General features: G+C 40.7%; 2 protein-coding genes across 10 annotated transcripts in view; both read left to right on the top strand.

Moving 5' to 3' along the window:
- LOC129822555 (clustered mitochondria protein homolog) overlaps positions 1 to 5,672 on the top strand; it is a 28,326-nt gene extending 22,654 nt beyond the window's left edge. For all 8 annotated transcript variants that reach the window (XM_055880866.1, XM_055880860.1, XM_055880862.1 and 5 more), the window contains 2 exons: positions 1,363 to 1,436; positions 1,605 to 5,672. In XM_055880866.1, coding sequence (XP_055736841.1) covers positions 1,363 to 1,436; positions 1,605 to 1,746 — 216 coding nt within the window. In that variant the 3' untranslated portion in view covers positions 1,747 to 5,672. The remainder of the gene's footprint in view (positions 1 to 1,362; positions 1,437 to 1,604) is intronic.
- A 474-nt stretch (positions 5,673 to 6,146) lies between these two features.
- The window catches only part of LOC129822592 (lissencephaly-1 homolog A-like), a 58,495-nt gene continuing 42,014 nt past the window's right edge, over positions 6,147 to 22,627 (top strand). The window contains exons 1-2 of one of the 2 annotated variants that reach the window (XM_055880939.1): positions 6,147 to 6,338; positions 17,266 to 17,572. In XM_055880939.1, the coding sequence (XP_055736914.1) occupies positions 17,541 to 17,572 (32 nt within the window). In that variant the 5' untranslated portion in view covers positions 6,147 to 6,338; positions 17,266 to 17,540. Of the gene's footprint in view, positions 6,339 to 7,717; positions 7,919 to 17,265; positions 17,573 to 22,627 lie in introns of those variants that run through there. The other variant, XM_055880940.1, reaches the window with a different exon arrangement.

Genomic DNA, 22,627 nt, shown 5'->3' with positions numbered 1-22,627 from the left:
TAAAAATGGCCTGAACAACAATGCATTGGCAGGGCAATTCAAGCAAAGCCAATATGCGGTGATAATATATTGGGCTTATAGCTTACTGCACAAACCTCATTGTTTCAGTACTGTTTTTAATTGGTGGTATGTTGCATAGGCTTACGTTTTTTAAGACATGTTAAAAACAATTCTGAGCAGGAGATCTTGGCTTGCGCTTTGACTCAGAAAGTGATCTTGACTCAGAAAAGGTTGGTGACCAATGTTCTAGAGTTTCCCCGTTAACACTATCAACGTTTCCCTTTACTGTGGCAATTGTGATCGAATCAACACAATATTAGCCAATTTCAATGCAACATACTGAAACAAAACAAACTATGCAAGAGATTGTTGTAGGCAGAATGTATCGGAGTATGATTCCATTTCATTGACACACTACTCAGCCCGTACTCTACACAGACCCGTGCGGCATAATCAATCAGACCATTGCCATATATGGATCTGTGCCACTTACTTTGCACTGGACTGTATTTACAGCATGAGTGGTTGTGAGTAGATGCGCTTGTTTTGTGATCAAAGCGAGAGCTGCATTTTTTTCATGTCCTCTTCTTGTTAGTGAGTTATTAGCCCAGTTATAGATGATTTGTAGTCAGCAATAGGGGAATCATTGCTTCCTACAAGAGCACAAAACGTGTACATTTCTAGACCTCTTTGAAAAGCAAGTCAGGTAAATAGCTTATTTTTTTGTCTTAAAGGGGCAGTGTTGTATTTTGAGACAGGCTTGAATAAACTAAGTAGCCAATAGACAGAGGGTAGCATAGTTTGCCTGATTCTCTGTAATAATGGCATGGCAATAATAATACATTTTTATTCTATAAAGTGGTTTCTTGGGTCAAACAACACAACAACCATTTTCAGTCACCTCCTTGTCTGAAGGGCAAGTGGATAAACAGGGTAATGTCAAGTCCTGCATGTTTATTTCAAAAGGCTCATGGACTGTAGGCCTACATTGAACACCACACATTGGCTTCTACTGTAGGCAGAAGGATAGAACAGCTATTTCCATGTTAAAATGTTATGGGATGCATTTTCTCCATTGTTTTTGATGGTAGGCCACTCTGGTAGGCCTACATTATGATCAAATAGCCATAGTAGCCTACATGGCTACTGTTAAAACTGTAACTTAAAGTGGGCACAGCCTCAGTGTTCACAGTAAACGTGTGCTGAAAGTTGCACAGAATGTTCACAACGTTCAAGTTTGCTCAGTGCCTAAAATAATTTGAGGGACCATTGCTACAGACACAAGTATCTTTTCAAATGAATTGTTGGTGTTAGTTTCATAGAATAGTGTGTGATTTTGTTGTTTTCTGACACTTTTTCCAGTTCACAGCACCCAGTATGGCCAGTGTTCTGGAACAGCTCAATATTATCAACGGCATCATCTTTATACCACTCAGGTAAAGTGAAGTAGTACATTTGTTTTCTTTTTTTGACAGTTTTAATTGAAAATGGAAACGTGCCAGGACCCAGTACTGACCCCTGTGGAATTCCATCCACTCTTAAAAAATATAAATGTCTGGGCTCAACATTAACCCCTGTGGTATCCCATCCCATTCCCTCTGCAGCCAAAAGGACTTGGAGAACCTGAAGGCGGAGGTTCAGCGGCGGCAGCAGCTTCAGGAGTCAGGAAAAAGCTTGGAGGAGCTTACTGTGGATGGTCCACTAGAGCTGGAGGACAAAATGCCCATGGATGTTAATGTTGATTAATGTCAAACCCTCCACACCACACTACTTTCTGCAAGGAAACAGATGTTATGCAACAGCCATCTCCTTGAATGAGCATGTGGACCTGAGAACTGAGCTGTCTAAAAATTAACAATGAAAACAAGAAGGGTGAAGGGTTGTTAGGGGCAGTCAAAGAGAAACATCTATGTATACAGTAGGTAGAGTGTTTTATAAGAGGAGCTTCAAGGAGTAACAGAGCAAGAGTTACAGTATATACAGGGGTAGGAGAATTTAATAAAAAGGAGAATATAGAATCCATGTTCAATCTGAAAGCCCGTAGCCTTGAGCTTTGGTAAAGAAACAGAAGGAGTAAGTGTGTGTGTGGCTGTGTGTGAAAGCGACCAAGGACGACCATGACATTGTATTACCAGAGCCTTATCCACTGTTCATCCCACTCCACATCAACCAACTGTTCCCTTTACCCTCTTCAACTTTTAGCCGAAGGACCACGGTTTACCCCGGCAACACCTCCAATACTCCTAAGAGAGCCACCGAGGCGACTAGGGCTTCTGGTTTCACCATGGCCCCAAGTTGCCTTGAAATAACAACTGACACCCTGTCCCAAAACTCGGGATAATTATTATATTTTTTTTTACTGTGAACTAGATCAGACTAAGAAACAGTAATTAAAAGTAACAGTGATTTCTGTTGGGCTACAGATTGGAAGTTCTCTTCTCGTGCGTTTAGTATTGTTAAACCTCACCTCCAGGCATCCATTTACTCGCTTGTGTTCCCTACGGTCAGTCAAACTATTTGTATTTCTATTTATCCCAGGTGGGTGGCTGCTGTGTCCTTTGGTTCTATCACAGCAATGAAACAGTGTGCTCTCAACCAATCTTTTAGAATGATTTGTTACACCTTTTTTCTGTAAAAATGTATCTTTTTGTAAAATCAAAATGAAAGGGGGAGAAGAGAAGAGATTTTTAGGTCTGTCAATTATCCATTATTTGAAAGATAGAATCATTGATTTCTGCAACAGCTAAGAGCTTTGACGCACGAGGCTAAACTCACCCACTGTCTTGGTCCCGTACCTACCACACACTAACAGCGTGACACGAACCTATGCACATGCGCTGATACTGTGTTGGTGCGAAGTCTTGGATCTCGCTTATCGCATTATCTGCGGTGCTGCTCGTGGCAACGTCATTTCACTGAGTCTACCTTTAAGCCATATCTGTTTTTATAGAAAATAGGAGTGGAAATATGTATAAATAAATCTGTCTTGGTGGTTTAGACAGGTACTTGATCAATGTTTATGGAAATGCAGAAAGGAAACGTCCAACTATGGCTTGAGCAGTAGACTATTGGTCTCTTATCTTAGATGTGTCCAGTCTTCTATTTTGCCACTTTTAAAGAATATGTGCATGTATGTTTGTGTAGTCTGAGAGAAGGAATCAGATATGGCCATGGTTTGCAACACTTCTGCTACTTCATAGTGTAATGGCTAGGTTGGGTAAGCCACGACCTTCCAAATGTTTTATTTTTTATACACAAAGGCTGTGTTGACACAGGAAGGCCAATTCAGGTATTTTGCCCAATTATTTGGTGGCTCCCGAGTGGCGCAGCGGTCAAAGGCACTGCATCTCACTGCAATCCCTGGTTCAAATCCAGGCTGCTTCACATCCGACAGTGATTGGGAGTCCCAAAGGGCGGTGCACAATTGGCCCAGCGTTGGCCGGGGCTTTGTAAATAAGAATTTGTTCTTAACTGACTTGCCTAGTTAAATATAGGTTAAATTTAAATTGACAAAAGATCTGATTGGTCAAAAGACCAATTAGTGGCAAAAAGATAAAAATTGGCTGCCTGTGTAAACGCAGCCATCGTAAAATAATGGGACGGCTAATATAAACTTTTATTCTCATGTAACATTCTTGGCCAGCGATGTTGTAAATCTGCTCATATGAAGTGATTATGTGAGAAACTTCACCCTATCATTTGATAGAATAGACAGACTAAACACAGCACCACCAAAAGTGGGTTGAGTAAGGCTGCTTCAATATACCAAAAAGGACTGATAGAGGTGTGTGTGCGCTTGTGTACATGCAGTGTGTTCGACCCTCCTTTGCAAATTTCTTCCTAAAAATTGTTGTGCTGTCTAAATGTATGTGACTAAGGCAATATAGAAGATGCTGGAACTAATTATTTTGAAGTGCTGCACTTGTGTTGCTGCAAGACAAACAGCTGTCATTGTAAGTAAAAGGGTGTCACCAAGAGAGAGGGGAAAAAACACGAATTTCTTGATTATTATGCTCCTGAAAAAAATTGTGGAACAATAATAGAACTTGGTATGTGATTGTGCCTAATTTATGCTTTGAAATGAAACCAGGGTGTTATTGGTTTTTTGTCAGCCCTTCAAAGCTTTTTTAAAATTTGATTTATTTTATTTTGGTTTCTTTTCATTTGTACTTATGTATGTCATAGGGACATCACTGGTTTCCTTTTTGAAGTGTATGTGCATTTCCTTCCTCCCCTCAGGTTCAACTTCCTCCTTTATGAATGTCAGTCCTGTCTTGCAGTACCCTTAGTGGCCATGGGGCGGTGCACTAGAGAGTACTTCCTTTGGAATTATCAGAAACAAATGAAAAGGCTTTATTAATGTGAAAAATGTTTTTGTCCCATAAGGATGTTCAAAAGCATATGTCCAGGCTAGTGTGTAACTATTTCATATGTTTCTCATTCGATTGACTTTGAGGGAAGCAAAATAAACAAGTATTTGATGGAATTGATGATGACATGAACCTGAAAAATTGCAAAGGCTGCTACTTGATGAACATTGGTGAACTTGTTGAAATCCTTAAGTCTATTGTTTGAGACTTAGACATTTCTGATAGAATAAACTCGTTGAGAGTGATCAAAAATGCTTTTGTCTGCCTAGAGATCTATTTTTTTTCCATGGATCATCAAATCATGGTGCTTCTATTCTATTTAATCACCAAGGCACTAATTCTTGTTGTTGAGCTGTAATTATGTTCTAATTGTGTAGTAATATACCTCTTGATACATTCAAGTAATTTTATGATAAAATGATTTGACTGTTCTTTAGATTAATTCAGTAGGGAGTGACAGACCTCCAGTTTATTTTATCAAAGCAAAGACCATGTATAATTTTGTCAATTTAACATTTTCAATTTCCAGATCATTCATATTACATATTGCTTCATCTTATGTAAACCCCTTGGTTTGTATGGATGGATGTCTTTAAATTCTGAATGTCTCCAAATGTAGATTACAAAACAAAACCTGAATGTTGAGTGAAATGTTTGTGCAAAATTACATTTTGGGCGTTTATAAGGCCATAAGGCATTGGAGAAGTCACCTGAACATTCAAAGCTCTTCAAATCACTCCCAGCACTTCATCGATGTCAAACATAGGAGACTGTTATTATGTACATTTACACGCATGCATTTTGTGTTCTACCCAATTTTAATTAAAAATGTGTATTTGTTGAGATGACACATCTATTTACCTAAACGTCACACAAGAAGCCACCAATAGATCGGTCTATTTACTACTTTAAAAAAATAGAAGGCTCTGACCAAGATTTCATAGTTCAACTGAGCTGGGTTGTCTGCACTCTTGTCTAGTGGGGAGAAAAAGAGGTCCTATGGGGCAAAGACAGTACAAATCTGGTCTCTATCACCTCAGTGTAGATGGATGTCTAATGCGCACTGATCAGCTTGCATTGTCTCTGTGTGGCACTCAAAATGAGGGTTTGTCTGTTTGAGGGTTTGTTCTTCTGTTTTCTCTTTTCTTGAACTAATGAGATTTTTTCTGCATATTCTAGTGTTAAAGTCTGCTTCCCTTGCTGTGTGGTACCTATCTGTTGCTCTTTACAAAATAACAATCTAATTATTTTTGGTCAGAGTATGCTTTTGTATTAAAATTAATAAAGAAAACTAGCAAATAACACTTGGCTTGGATTTTTATTAACTACTTATTTACATATAAGATTGAGAGGATGTTATCTGCTCTAATCAAACTTTGATTAAATGTATGAAATTATTCCAAGCTATCCAGCTTGTTGGACATGCAATTAGATGCAATGATATTATCATGCATTTCAAGTGTAAAGACTGGATGTTTATTTTTGGTATCCTACTAGTGGACCTGTCACACAAATGTTGCAGTACATAGTTCTATGAATTATGTCATCAATAGAGATCAAGTTCTGATAACATTCTGGAATCTGAATATCCACTGTAAACATGCGTCAATGACACCATCGGCAGAGGCTGGGTAAAGATGTGTAGTCAAAAATAATGAATGTTTATAGCTACTTGTTAAGTAACATTAGAGTAGGTTATCAGTGATCAGTGGGTGTTTGCAATAATCTATTTTTTTTAAGTAGGGCTGTGATCAAGGGCGTGCGCGCGCGTCGCTGTCAGTTTGTAAACGCAAGCGCGTCCCCGACTCGGGAGGCGAATGCGGCACGAAAAAACAAGGATTGCAAGAGAGAAAAGTCGGCATACTCTAACCTCGAGATCAGAAGTCCCTTATTTTGGAACGAAAAATACGTCCTCTTGGCTTGTATAACTGTCCGAACTGGCAAAGGATATTCAGGAAAAACTATAGGGTAAGTTGTTTTGCATCAGATATTGAGTATCGAAGAAACGCTAAGTGGGGAAAAGGACGATGTGGCTGTAATTTTTGCGCCTCCTTTCTATGTCTCAAAATGGCGGACAGGCCGCTTGGAGCAGCAGGTAGCTGGCCATCAGAGTTGTAAATGTCTGTGCTAACCAACCAGTGGCACTGGTTGATTTGCTTTTAAGTAACTGTTGTTTACTTGATTTAAGTTACTATTTGATATGGACTTGCACCTATTTTTCAAATGTTATTGATCAAGTTGACTCGATAATTTGATATCAACTTTCTAGCTTGCCAGCCAGCAGCTAGCGTTAATCAGTGGAAATCATTTTGACGTTAGCTACCTAGGCTAACCGGCTGGCTAGCGGGCTTGCCAAACTCATCAATTATGTGTGCGGGTCGCGAGTTGCCTCGCATCAAGTCTGTGCATAAACATTTATCGTTGTAACTATATCTAGTTAATTAACTTTTAAACGTTTATTTTGAGTGCATTGCCAATTGCTTCATTCAATTGAATCCATTGCTTTTTCAACTCGCATTCGAATTGCTAAGCTAGCTAGCGTTCCGATCGCCTCGCGATCATATATGTAGGTCATGATTTGAGTGACAGTTATTTCACATACCAACTACAAATGTATACCAGCTAATGTGTTGTATTGTCGAACATATCTAATTGGTATACAGGTATCTACTTGAACAAGCTAGATAACTTTAGCTAGGTAACGTTACCCACGATTTATAGAATGTTCAATAATGGAAAAGGGCGTATGCACTCAGTTGTATCATTATTTTGAAAGCTATTTAGGAGGTAGGCAGCTACGTGTAAATATATTATTTAACTAGTATCGGCCGATTGTCATGTTAAACATTAGATATGGTCTGACATTTTGTTTTAGCTCAGCTAGTTACCAAATTAGTTGTGTGTTTCCTGTAGCCACTGGCTACGCTACTCCTTCCATCCATCACGTTACATCCAGTGAGCTTGACAACTTTGATCGTTTTGTGATCTGTCATCAAGGCTCTAGACCGGTAACGTAAATCATTATCATTACAGTTGGCCCTGTTTTACGAATGATCTAAGTTGAATGAATTCATGCAGTTTATAGAAATAAGTGTGGAACACATCGGTGGAAAAAACAAGAGTTGGAGGAAAACTACAATTTGTCTTGACCAATAGCTTCAGCTTGAAACCTATGTTATTTTAATATTTGTATATTTTATTTTGCGATTGAGGATCGACTATAGTTTGTTTGATCACGTGGGTTGAAAGGCAGCGGTATCCTCCATTCGGTTAGAAAAGACGCCACCCCTCTCCTACTGCAGAATGGATCCTTCAGCCTGCGTCTCTTTCCGCTGAAACTGACAAGTCACTCTCCTCCTCCCCGCCTTGTTGATGGTACCCCTATCGTGTTTGAAGCAGTATCCGTTGCTATGCAGTCCTCCTTCCCGAATGTATGATTTCATCCTGGCCAGATCAGAGCTTGGCTACACCTGTAAGGATTGCTGCAGCAGCTGATGCAACCGAAATTATGGGATTGTTTTAGGAGTGGAGCTTCAATTGATAACTTGGTAGCTATATTTTTCTCCTTTACAGTTGTAGCTAATGTGATTCTATTTGTATGTCTATGCTGATGGACCCTCCTTGGTTGAATAGGCAGTCACCTGGTGTAAGCAATTTGATGTTGAAGGTTTTTTAATGAATTGGTAGTTTTAGGATATTTTAATAGGTTACTTGTTTGTTGTTGCAGGCTTGACACATTTCCAGACTCATTTAGAAAATAAAGCAGATTATTAAAATCCTGAGAACATAAACACATGTGCGCCCTCAAATGTATCTATTGTTGTGCCAAATAGCTAATCGGTAATCATGGTATTTGTGATTCTCATAATGGCCTCAATACACACGTTTTGATATTTGACTGTTATACAAGAGGTGGGACTATGTTAACCTGACTGATTTGTTTAGTATACCTTTCAGTGTTTTGAGTGGTACCTGACCCATGGTGACATTGAAAATGTGTTTTCAGGTTCAAATTTTATAAGTCACATGCGCCGAATACAATGGGTGTAGACCTTACAGTGAAATTATTACTTAAGAGTCCCTAACCAACAATGCAGTTTAAAAAAAAATACTAAAGATTAAGAAATAAAAGTAACAAGTAATTAAAGAGCAGCAGTAAAACAACAATAGGGAGACTATACAGGGGGGGTACCGGTTAGTTGTGGTAATGTGTACATGTAGGTAGAGTTATTAAAGTGACTATGCATAGATGCCAAAATAGCATCTATGCACAGAGGAGGATGTTTGATTCCTCTCTCTGAGGAGGAGGAGGGGGCGGGAGGATGAGAGCGAGAGAGGGTGTGTCTTTTTTGTGAATGCAGAGTGCCTCACTAACACAGTCGGCACCAGATGCCTATGTTACCCTGTTTTGAGCTCCAGCTCAGAGGTCACAGTAGGACAATGGCTGACCTTCAGCACAGGAGGACTGGTCTAACACACACTGCTAATAATGACATGCCAGCCCAGCAGCCCCCCTCTGGGTCTGCGACAGCCAAGTTGGGTTCACCTTCACATGACAGCTTAATGCCACTGCTCATTTAATGCGTTTTAGATTGGAAATCAACAATTCACACCATATTATGTGAGGACTTGGAAATCACTGCACTATTACTTATAAAATAGTCAAATAATCGCAATATTATTGCATAAAACTGACCCATCACCGCATTACAAAAAGAGGTCTTGCAATTTCAACCAATCACTGCACATTTACCTCATATGGTTAAATCAAGCCACCTGTCACCCCAAAATTTTCCCTCAACAGTGCATTTTCGCTACAAATTGGACAAAATCATTGCGTATTGCCATACAAAATGTCAGAATTTCTTCAGCAAAATTGTCATTTGCCTGCAAATATTCCACAAAATCCACACAAAATCATGGCTAGACTGGGAAATTTGGTGCCAGTATGCGTAATATTTATTCCGTCAGCTCATGCCATTGTGATATATAGCAGCTTGATTTCTGAATCCTGTCAATGCATAACTAGTCAAGGATCGAGACACTATCCATGATTTGTACAGTGCACTGCATAGCCTACATGGGGCAATTGAAAATATGCGGAAAACCCTTAATTTGATCTTTGTTCTGTTCAGTTTAATGTTGGCCTATCAAGTCAACTTGGATTTGTTAAGTAGGCTTGTCTTATGTCTGTTTGTTGCTTTAAAGCGCCTTAAGATTCTTTATGTAATCAATAGCGCTATAAAAGTTTAATTTATCTTCTGTCAGTGGTTTAGCTAGCACTCAATGATATGTTGCCCTGGCCTGTAGCAGCTCTTCTCCTCTGACTCTCCCAGAGTCCTGTCTACCACAGACCTCCGTGTTGCTACTGAGCACTCCCTCAGCGTATGTGTACACTGATCTGCTAATCATGACTCTTCTATCAGGGGACTCTGACTGCAGTGATGATGGCCAGACCCATGTTTTATTGGCCTCTCTTTGCTTCTCGGCAGTGGCGGTGCACATTGTCACTGCACTCAAAGTCATGGTTCCTGCCATCTGTCTCAATTGGCTTGCTTAAATATACATGGGAGGAGGAGGAGCCAAGATTGAATGGACTTCTTCCACCACTCTGTCTAGGATGTGGATAGTCAACAAAGCTAAGATATGTTCAGTTTGATATGTGTTAGGTTTAAGAATGAATGCTTTATGTGAATGAATAGCAGCAGCCATCCATTTTATCCCTTGTTGCTTTAGGCTTCTCTCAGACCACATAGCTTGGATAACAGCAATTGCAGCCAGCACAGGTGATGACCTCTGGAAGACTGCAGTGTGTGCCAGATGTTCAATCCCCTGTCATTATCAATTAGTGATAAAGCTCTTCTAATAATTTCTGCAAGAGTGCCCTGCCTGTCTAGAAGAGACCTACTGTGCACAAGCTGGTCATTATTTACAGAATAACTAGCTCTGAAAATCCCAGGCTGTGTTAGAGGTTCTGGCTGTTCCAGCTGTTATTTTAGAGATTTAATGCTGGTGTTGTGGCGTGGCCGCTTGGCTCGGTGTTTGTATGCGCCTGCATGCAGACCTGGAGAGTTTCAGTGTATTTTGGTTGCAGGCAGAGATGGGAGTGGTTTGTCAATGCTGAACTCTGTCTAACCAGATCTCTGGTAAACCAGCATGCTAGCTGACCTAAAATAACTCCTCTCAATTGGTGGTTTGATGAGTGTTTTTCCAATGTGCAAGTGAACTGAGGACCGATGACCCTGAGCTACTAGCATAGTGTTGTGCCTGACATGAATTGTTAAATGTGACCACAGAAGCTGTAGGCATCTAGTCAGACCACGGTGTCCTGAAATGTACCGTGGAAACTGGTGATTGATTTAAAGTCCAAGTATTATTACCAGTTACACTTTTAAGCCTTGTTTTGATGTCTGTACCTGCTTTTGTCGGGTCCGTTAGGTAGTTGTAGTTATCAGGGACATGTTTCATGTACATTATTGTCAGTAGCAGGGCTCTACGCTGACCTTTTTTACAAGGAGCACGTGTGCGCCTAAGTAGATTTTAAAATTATTATTATTTTATTTCTTTTTAGGGGGGAGCACACCAAAGCCCTATTCACACTGGACTAGTATTAGAACGTTGCTTATGTAATTAAAACTCTAGAATATCCGTTATTCCAGAGGACGATTCGGAGGACGATTTTCTAAACCGCCCCCTGTAATTCTTTCTTTTTTTCAATAAATTGACAGTTATTGGAGTTTTTGTTTTCTAGGCGTGAAGATATTTCAACTCCAGGTGATAACAGGGCTACACTGATAACTCGAGCTTGGTTCCTAAGTTTTTAAACCATAGTGTCGCCATAATATTTTAATTGAGGAAGTGTGATCCGCAGTATGTTCTAAATGACCCTCAGTCTTCAGATGTGAGCTAAACAGTGCACTTGCTCTTGATGTGTTTTAAGACTATGGATGAGAAAGTGAACTTACCATTTCTAAACGTTTAGGTCAGTTGTATGCTGCTTTGCAATCCATTAACCGCAAGGGTTGTATTAAATAAGCTCAATATTTTTTACCGATGCATTTGGCAATATTCAATTAAAACGCACAAACTTATTATTCAGTATTCACTGTATGAATGGGTACATGTAGGCCCTTCAAATATAGGTTATGTGCAGCACTTCATTCAATTTATCGAATCAGTTGTTTTTTTGCTCAAATCGTGAAATGTAGGTGCGCATTGAAAAATATATTTATTTTCAAAGCCATTTGGATTGATACAGGAGTCGATGATGACGTTGAGTGGCAAATAACAACAAAGGAATCCTGCTGTTGTGATATGGGAATCTGGGAAAGGAAATGCAGTGATATTGGACTTCTAAATCCCTATTGCTGTATTTGTGTGACAGTCTGATAGTGCTGCTAAGTGTGTTTTTCCACCCTTTGTTTTTATCATTCCATAGTAGTGTAGCATTGAAGCGTTTACTATTCCTTTGTTCATGGCCTTGTTCTGTCAGAATTCAGAAAGGCATTGACTAAAATGCAATATCAGTATACATTACTTTTGTAAGGATTAAGATGTTTAAGAAATACAGGTTATCTGTTGGGTTCTGTTATCCTGTTGAATCATGCTTACCTCTCTATAGACTTTGATCTTTGATATGCTGATGTAGGCCTACAGCTAATCTACTTGGCTATTTTATTATTCTGCGAATTATAATCGGATGTGTCGACTAGCCAACTAGTCTTAGTTGATTGTAAATCAAGTTATTGTAAATTCACCTACACCTCACAGTACTTAGCAGCCTGTTAGAACTAGCTTCACAGACTGCATTTTTATAACATTTGCATGAGATTCCCCAGATGTTTTCAGACTTTTTTGTTTTTCCTGTTTTACTTTCATGGTTTCAGTGGGGTGTTGACCTGTCAATTGATCCATTCTTAAAATATTGAGTCTTGCTTACTGTGCCATGCCTGACAGGGCTCTATGCTGACTGAATGAAAAATATTTGAGATATTAAGACTAGAATCCCACATTTTTCTAGGTGCACTGGTACTCCTCAATAAAAATTCCAGGTTTCACATCAAAATATTTAGGCGCATATGCAAGTGAAGTGGTCCCACTGTAGAGCCCTTCCTGACCACAGAGAAATATAGATAGTTGGAGAACTCTGACCACCGACGCACACAATCTCATCACCTTGGGTATGATAATCAAGATTATTGGCGTGGTCTGCTGCTGTTTCACAGTTGACCTTTCTCATTCAACTGATAAAATAGCACCCTTATGACTCAGAGCACCAGCCTTCAGGGCAGACTATGCCAACATTCAGAGCAGACTATGCCAACATTCAGAGCAGTCTATGCCAAGTTGCCAACCCATAGGGTACAGCCATGCCAACTCTGGATAGCTGGTTTCCTTATTCAGTTGCCGTGGGTACACAAAGACTACAGAATAAACAGAAATCTGTATTTTCGAAACAGACAAATATCTTTTTTTTTTTTGCTGTGTTTTGTTGCTTCCAGTGGCGTGAGAAGTGCAATGCTATTTGGCTAGCAGACACACGTAATTTGGCTTACAATTTTTAAAAAAAAGCAATTTTTTTCTGGTCAAAAATATATTTCTGTTTATCATAGAATGTAGCCAACTACATTTCCTAATGTTTTGCTTGAGGTTAATCTTGCATTTTACTAGAGGTCGACAGATTATGATTTTTAACGCCAATACCGATTTATTGGAGGACCAATAAAAGCCGATACCGATTAATCGGCCGATTTTTGTCTGTGTAATAATGACAATTACAACAATACTGAATGAACACTTTTATTTTAACTTAACAATACATAAATAAAATCAATTTAGTCTCAAATAAATTATGAAAAATGTTCATTTTCGTTTATATAATGCAAAAACAAAGTGTTGGAGAAAAAATTAAAAGTTCAATATGTGCCATGTAAAAAAAGCTAACGTTTAAGTTCCTTGCTCAGAACATGAGAACATATGAAAGCTGGAACCATCCTTTTAACATGAGTCTTCAATATTCCCAGTTAAGAAGTTTTAGGTTGTAGTTATTATAGGACTATTTCTCTTTATACCATTTGTATTTTATATACATTTGACTATTGGATGTTCTAATAGACACTATAGTATTGCCAGCCTAATCTCGGGAGTTGATAGGCTTGAAGTCATTAACAGCGCTGTGCTTCAAGCATTGCGAAAAGCTGCTGGCAAACGGAGGAAAGTGCGGTTTGAATGAATGCTTACGAGCCTGCTGCTGCCTACCACCACTCAGACTGCTCTATCAAATATCAAATCATAGACTTAATTATAATATAATAAACACACAGAGATACGAGCCTTGGGTCATTAATATGGTAAAATCCGGAAACTATCATTTCGAAAACAAAACCTTTATTCTTTCAGTGAAATACGGAACCGTTCCATATTTTATTGAACGGGTGGCAACCCCAAGTCTAAATATTGCTGTTAAAATGCACAGCCTTCAATGTTATGTCATAATTATGTAAAATTCTGGGAAATTAATTACGGTCTTTGTTAGGAAGAAATGGTCTTCACACAGTTCGCAACGAGCCAGGTAACCCAAACTACTGCATATACCCTGACTCTGCTTGCACTGAACGCAAGAGAAGGGACACAATTACCCTAGTTAATATTGTCTGCTAACATTAATTTCTTTTAACTAAATATGCAGGTTTAAAAAAATATATATACTTGTGTATTGAATTTAAGAAAAACATTGATGTTCATGGTTAGTTACATTGGTGCAACCATTGTGCTTTTTTCGCGAATGCGCTTTTGTTAAATCATCACCTGTTTGGCGAAGTTGAATATTCTGTGATTCGATGATAAATTAACAACCACTGCATTGATTATATGCAACGCAGGACACGCTAGTTAAACTAGTAATATCATCAAACTAGTGATTATGTTAAGATTGATTGTTATAAGGTAAGTTTAATGCTTGCTAGCAACTTACAATGGCTCCTTGCTGCACTCGCATAACAGGCAGCCACGCAGTCTCATCGTGGATTGCGATGTAATCGGCCATAATCGGCGTCCAAAAATGCAGATTAGCGATTGTTATGAAAACTTGAAATCGGCCCTGATTAATCGGCCATGCTGATTAATCGGTCGACCTCTACATTTTACCAGAGAGAAGTAGCTACACATCAGTCAGAGCACTGTCTGATAGAAAGCTTCTTCATGAATGCGGGAATGATGACGAGAGCAAAGATTCTCATCCGAGTGGAGAAGTGCAACTGAAGCAAGCAGAAATTACAATAAGAAGCATTTTAGAAGATGCGTTTACAAAACGCAGCTAGATATTTCTTATGCATTTTTAAAATATATATTTTTTCTGTATTTAAAATGCAGATTTCTGCGTTCCTGTGACTCCTGGACCCACGCGCGCACACTAACCATCAGATAAATAGGTGCATCTAGTGGCAAGGCCTAGTCGGCGATCACCTCTTAAATCGTGGTTTGATGTGATCACCTTTTCTCCCAAGCCAATTGCATCAAATGTGTTATTGTTCCAACAGTGTACTTACTACTGATGAAACACCACAATGAGAATGATAAAGCGCAATGTCTAGCACGATCACAAATCACACACACAGAAACCTGCTATTAAGAGTCAAAAATATCTCATATGGAAAATCAACATGTTAGATTACACTACAGTCATTTAGCAAAGGCTCTTATCCAGAGTAAATGTACAGCTTTCATGTTGCCAGCCATGAACCCTCTGCCCATGCCTGGAGTGTATGACAAATGGGAGCAACGAATGGAGTGTTTTATCTGCAACATTGTGAACGATTCACCTCACTGATTAAACCCTTGAGATTTTTCCCCTGCAGTCAGTGTATGACAGGGTGATTACTGCTTGCATGGTGTTGACATCAGTGTTCATAGGTCAGGTGGTGCCCAGGGCACTTCACATTCACAGCAGAGTCCAGGCCAAAGCCCCACGTCTCGTTCCTCTAGCTATCTGCTGCTGATAACCAGTTTTGACTGCTCTGTTACATAAGTGTCAAGTCCACCAACCGTTGATAAAGTACCACCGTTTCCGTTCATTATATTCCTTATTGGGTTTTGTGTAGAATCTATTGACTAGACCACCTTGGCTTTTATCAACTTTTTTATCTAGATTTGATGTTGGTTCTTCTCTTGATGCTTACTTCTGTGTGCAAATAGCAACAGGTGGAAGTTCGCCAGCCTTAGTATCACCTAGGCTACATGTTGACTGATTTTTAAAGGAATTCATTGGCTGTTCCTCCAGTAGGTTACATATTTTAGGTTGTTTTCCAGTTACCATGGTGCTCTATTCCTTTAGCACCCTTCCTGGGTGCTATGTAGAAGCGAAGGCTGGAATTGATCTTCTCTTCCAATGGTCTCCTCATTTTCCTCTGTCGTTGTTGAGAAGGAGAAGAGGAGCAGGGACATGAGGAAAATAGCCCGGAGGAGAAGCATCCCTGGAATCAAGTAAAATATTTCCCCTTAGCTTTTAACAGCTGTGTTTTGTTTACTGGTCTGGGCGAGATGTTGTGATCCGACTCCCAGTAGACTAAGAGGCTTACCGTGGCTGATGGCAGTGGCTAGCAACTCAGGTTAATCCCAAGTACCATCAACTGGCTCCTGAGTGGACAGTATGTTTTCCTGTAGGATGATCCTTGAGAAGCACTCAAGCCTTCTTAAATTGATTTTGTATGAAGTGAGGTAGTAGATGAGATGTTTTGAAATCATGAGACCAAAAAGGCCACTGATTTGATTATTTTATTAATTCAATTATTTGAGCTCTGTTGTTCTGAAGCCCTTCTCATTCGATTTCATATGAATTGTTTTCAGCCAATTCTGAGGGAACTGGGAGAAGGGAAATTAGTTTGGTCTGCCTGGAGATTTGACTGCACTGTCGGCCGTTACTCTGTCCTGCATTTTACTGTTCTGTTGGACAGGCGTTGGGCTGGGAACTGTGGGTTGCTGGAATCTGGGTCATCTCTCTACTCTACATGTGGTAGGAACCCCCTACAGGGGGATTTCTTTTTATTTTCTTATTTAACCTTTATTTAACTAGGCAAGTCAGTTAAGAACAAAGGGTCTGATGCCTCTAGCACTGAAATGCAGGGCCTGAGACTGCTGCGCCACTCGGGAGCCCAAGGGCTCCAGACTAAACTCTTACCGTGACATGACCAGGCTGCCTCATAGGGCTGGAGTAGTGGGGGGAATGTAGAAGTGTGGTTACCGGGAGAGTTGAACAGGTGAAACACCTGATGAAAATGAGGATGGTTTTTAACTCTTGTTGGCTATCACATTATATAATTAGGCAATAAGGCCCGAGGGAAGTATGGTTTATATGGCCAATATACCATGCCTAATGGCTGTTCTTATGCACAACGTAATGCGGAGTGCCTGGATACAGCCCTTAGCCGTGGTATATTGGCCATATACCAGAAACCCCCGAGGTGCCTTATTGCTATTCTAAACTGGTTACCAAAATAATTAGGGCAGTAAAAACAAACGTTTTGTCATACCCGTGGTATACGGTTTGATTTACCACGGCTGTCAGCCAATTAGCATTCAGGGCTTGAACCACCCAGTTTATAATATACCTGTAAGGCTTGTTGAAAAACAGGTCAATATATTCTATTGATGCAACAGAGTCAGCTGCATTATTGTGACCTCTCCTTATCTTTCTGTCTCTCAGTAGTGTTACAGGAAGAGCTGGTTTTAGACACAGCTGCTCTTTACTGTCATATGAATGTTCTCGTCCCTCTCTGCCCTCTGCCTGTTCTTCTATCAGGTGTTTGTCATGCATACATAATACTGACCTCTTGCTCGCTCTCTTTCTGTTGCTCTACTTTCTCACTCCTCACTCATATTCTCTTCTCTCTCTTTCCAGATGCAGTTTAGAACTGAGTGATAACCCTTCTGCAGGCGTTCCCCTCGTCTCATTTTTGGAGCCAGAGCTTTTGGGGGGCAGAGTCCTGCGTTAGTGGCAGAGCCTCCATCCCCCAGTTAGCCGGAGTCGTCATTGTCCTTCGGAACACTGTCGCTGTCGAAGTGTGTTGGTGGATTGAACTGATCTGATCTTCTGACCGGGTAAACCGCAGCAGCTGCAAGCCACGCCCTCTGTTCGACCACCCCTGGCTCCGCCCACATCTCCCTGCTGCCACCATGGTTCTGTCACAACGGCAACGAGACGAACTGTGAGTAACGCATACATACAACCCACAATTTTGTTGCAATAACTAGCTGAGCTGCTGTTTATTTGATATCCACCACCAGACGTTCTCTAGTCCAGTCCTGAATAACACAGCCATGTGGCATCAGCATTACCTGCGACAGTCGGGGACTGTGGCTGGTGAATCTTTATTACTTGGGCTAGAAGCCACATGAGCTCAATACATGCATCTGTGTTCAGCAAAAGGGGGGAAAGCAGGTGATCACAGAAAATTGTGTTTCTTCCTAGCCCCCCTGCAAAGGGCAAACCTTGTTAACCATTCCATCCATTCCAGAGACACAAAGCAAAATCTCTAGCTAGTAGTTACCATTGTTCTCGTTAGACAGACATGTATGCAGTACGGGAAAATGCCCACTCACTCACAGCACAAGATGTGCATTGATTATTTTAAACTGGCCTAATGGGGTGAATTATTATATATTTTTTAGGCCCATCTGGAAGAATCAATGATCTGTAGTTAGTTAGGGTGCCTGGGGTCCAGACACACTCCCATGAGGTTCCCATAAATCGGTCTCCTCCTTCCCGTCTCCAAAATGTTATTGATCATTGTTCAGTTTGACCTCTAACTGTGACCCAAAAGATGGCATAAGGCAGAATCCTCACAAAGGGTGTTGATAACGACACAGCCTAATATTGCTAGTGCAGAGGTGATCTCTTTAACTTGTGGCCAAGTAAATGGGCTGAGGTTTACAATGGCTTTTGTACTATGTGGAAGTCCAGATAGTCCCATGTGTGTTGTCCACAAATAGACAGAAGCATTGATTTGTTGAGTTATACACACAGACATAATGTGTGCAGCTGTGCGTTAAGTCGGGGATAATGCATAACAAGGGAGACACTGTTGTAGCTAGAGATGACAGGATAGGTGTGTGACCAACCCTGCGATGTCTATGAACCTGGAGGTTCTATGAAGCTGGTAATTTACCCCTGAAGCGGGGGATAAGAAGGTTAACACAGCCCTATGTCAGATCAGATACATGATGAGAAGTGTGTGATAAAGGTTACGATATGTGGAGAAGGTTACGATATGTGGAGAGGGTGTATCTGAGCTCGGTTTGGGGTAGGAGATTACGCATCTATATGAGAGCAGAGGGGAGAGATGTGTCAAAGGTTATGCGTTTAATTCACACACAGGAGTCTCAGGGGTTGTGTTAACGCAGAAGTCCGCATGGGGAAAAAAAGAACACATCTAAAATGCTTATTGTAATAATAAGCAGTTAATATAATTCCTGCATTCACGAACTGGCATTCTTTATTTTTCAACATGTTTTTTACAAAATAATAGTTTTTGAATTAGATAAACTTGTATTTTTCGGCAGGTACATATGCAGGTTGCTACCCTCTACAGCATGGCTTTCGCTCCAGATCAAAACTCCAAACCTACAACCTAATTTTGACCAAAATTAACTGGAAAGATTACTTCTTGAAAGGTGTCCTTTTTCCAAGCTATATGGAGGGTGCTCTAGCAAACAAACAGCAGAGACCTGAGAACACCATTCCAACCTGGAACTGACTGAGTAGTGTTTGGGCTGATGCTATTTTGAAAGCCATAAATAAAAATAAGGTACATTACAATGATATATTTTACTTCATGGGGACTGAATGCTGAGTTAAGTCTGCCAGGCTTGCAATTACAGACCAGATACAAATTCAATTAGCACCAAGGTGTGAAGTAAAAGGTGTCGAGGTCTTTGGGCCCAACAAGTGGCAGGAGTCTTTGAAGCCCCCTCCTGCTGTTCAAAGACCATTCACTGGCACTTCTGTTGTCAAATGTGTAGTAGCAGAATGTGTAGTAGCAGTAATGTTTTTTTCTGTGAAGGAAAACTAATTCCACTGCCCTTGATCACTCTATTGAAGCAAAAAAACACAAACCATTTCACCTGCGTTTTTATATTTAAGCAATAAGGCCCAAGGAGGTGTGGTATATGGCCAATATACCATGGCTAAGGGCTGTTCTTATCTGCAACGCAGAGTGCCTGGACACAGCCCTTAGCTGTGGTATATTGGCCATATATCACAAAACCCCGAGGTACCTTATTGCTATTATAAACTGTTTACCAATGTATGACAAAACGGTTATTTTTACTGCTCTAATTACATGTGGTATACGGTCTGATATACCACGGCTTTCAGCCAATCAGCATTCAGGGCTCGAACCACCCAATTTAAGTTAAGATGCAGATTTTAAGGTCTGTGTTTTGAAAATGCCAATTTCTGAAACCTAAGGTGACCCCTGATTCTAATTAAGATATTGATGTGTTAACAAGAGTTAGCCTAACCATGAATTTATTTGGATTGATGAACTAGGTTAGTGCTATTACCATATCTGTAATGAGATGGGTTGACTATAAATGTGGCGGCCCTTCACATGACAGAACAAAACTCGTCATTCTCTTGACAATGTGTTTCTGTGTATTAGTTTAGCCTAACAGACGCAGGGCCAGCGGGACTCTCAGTATCGCTATCGTGTGTTCCATTGGAATTCTAATCCTCCTTATTCAGAACACTGCGCAGGCTTCTCACATTCTACTGTTATTTAATGTTTGGACACACACAAAATACAGGAAACCAGTATAGGACTATTGTGCCTTGTGAGCTGTCAGGCCGACGAAGAGTGGCGCCTGTTGCATTGCATCTAATGGGGCGTCCTTTGTCCCTAGTGTTTTAAGAGAGAGGCTCTTGACAGTGAAACACCCACTCAGATCTGTGGGACTGTGTGACAGACCTACTGCCGCTCCCGCTCTGTGTTCTGGGAAACCGGGCGGCCATCTTGAGTCCTAACAGCTTAAACAATGGACTGACTGGGGAGAAATGGTGACTGACCAGCTGACTGCCCGCCTGCCCCGGCCTCGTCAGTACTCTATGACCCCTTTCCCCTCCCTCACCACCTTCATGGTTTATTTGTTGTCAAGCCGTACGCATTGATCTTGTTCCCGTTCTATTGAAAACTTTCTCCCCCCTCCCAATGTGTTTGTGTCCGAACTCAACTGTCAGATTGAGCTGGAGAGAGATGCTTCTTCAGGGTAAGTGTGAAAGCTTCTTTAAATTGCTCATGCTTTTAGAAAGCGGAAGTCTAGTAGAACAAGGATGTGTTTGGCTCACTGGTGATATAAGTCATGCCACTATAGAGATTGTTAGTTAAGGGAGAAAGAATGGGGAATACATTTCTCTGTGCTTGTTTTTATGAACTTTGTAGGCTTTTTAAACAAACTTTGTGGTTCTTGGAGCTACATTTGCAATAGCAACTGATTCCCTCACTGTTGTATGTAAATTATCTATCTGTCTCTGTCACCTTATTCTGAAAACAGCTATATTGTTTTAGGTGTCAAGCCTGTTTGTCAGCAGTCAGATGTTACGATTACGAAATTACATTTTTCACAAGTTCTATTCTTATTTCCAGAACCAATGAAAAGCACATTTTGTTTTTCCACGGTCATTAGATTCAAGCCCAGAGACCACAGCAGTAAAAATAGATGTGGTGAACCCCTCCAGACCTGCTGGCAGGAGGCAGACATGTGCAGTTGGGCCAAGTTCAAGCTTATTTGTTTTTTCCTACTTCACAAAGAACTTCTCTTTAGTCTTTTCCAGGTATTTTAGTCAAATATGTTTCATGTGACTGTGTTCCTGCTCAGCTGCACCCACTAGCTGACTTAAGCACATCATGATTGTTAATAGTGAAAGTACATTGTGCAGTCTGAGGCTAATGGTATAGAATAGCACTGAGGACAAAACAGAGTGACACACTCATACAGACCTTGGATCTGCTTTTATGTGACTCACTGGAAAAAGGAGGCCAATTTTAAATCAATGTAGTTTTTCAGTCTTGAATGTTTCGTAACTCTTTGATTCATTCTGGGTCCTATTCCTTTTCTTTTTGGGGTAGCTAAGTTCATTGTCTCTCCTTGTAGAATTGTTTTAACTGGCTTTCCTGAATATGTTAAACATGGAGACATGTCATCAAATGTAGAACAGTGAAAACATTTTGTTGGCAGATACATGTCTGTAATGGTACAACAAGCTCAATCACTGCCTGTGCTCTGTATTGGGTGTGGCAGCTGGCTTCTATGGGAAATTGCTCACACGTGTCCATCTTGTCTATACACACATACACACACACACACACACACACACACTCCTGTGGCGTGATCATGGTGTACTGTGTATCGAGTGTGGCTGGGTAGCCGGCAGGAGTCCATCAGCAATATGGATCTAATATCCAGCCGGTCAGACAGACAGACGGATTGTGTGGGGACACCACTGTTCTTCACTGAAAATTGCTGGTGCTCAGACTGCCATCATAGCATACATTTCTCAGGGCATATTTCTTGAAACCTCTTCCTGTTGTTCTTACAGAGGATGTTAAGTCTGCTTGTTGAAGCATGAAACGTTGGAAATGTGCATTGTATGCATTACACAAGCATGTAATGTATTTTAGCAGGCTAATTTAACTGAACCTGACTTGTGAGTCTTGCTGCTAGTCTTCTTTGCTGCTGAATACATGAGTTGGTAATCTAAAGCTTCCTGAATCTTGTTAGGTCAACTCCACTCTCCCGTGTCGGTCTCTCTCCCCTCTGAAGCCTCCTGAATCCTGTTAGGTCAACTCCACTCTCCCGCGACAGTCTCTCTCCCCTCACCCTTGTCTTTCTCTCTCCCCCTATCTCTTGCTCTCTCCTTTCCCCCATTTTCTCGCCCTTTCTCCCCCCTCCTCCTGTAGTCTTACTCAGTCTGAACAATGTAAAGGCCGGCTCGTTTAGTCTGTGCCCCTGACTCCTGAGAGGTGTGGCTCTGTCAAGCCCACCAAATCTCATTATGCCTGCTGCTAGTGGAAGAGGCCGTTTGTTGTATGAAGAATTAGCTCATCTACAGCAGATTGTGTTTATCATACATATTTTGTGTGTGCTGTGTATTTGCATCTGACTCAACAGTACCAATCGAGACACACCTCACCTCCATGTGTCGTAGAGCTCACTGACTCCTCCAACTAGCACATCAGTAACATGTCATTGCCTCTGTATGTGGT

Source organism: Salvelinus fontinalis, chromosome 24 (genome assembly GCF_029448725.1).
Source record: "Salvelinus fontinalis isolate EN_2023a chromosome 24, ASM2944872v1, whole genome shotgun sequence".
Lineage (NCBI taxonomy): Eukaryota > Metazoa > Chordata > Actinopteri > Salmoniformes > Salmonidae > Salvelinus > Salvelinus fontinalis.
The sequence above is the reverse complement of the archived record's forward strand: the minus strand, read 5'-3'. Positions and strand labels throughout refer to the sequence as shown.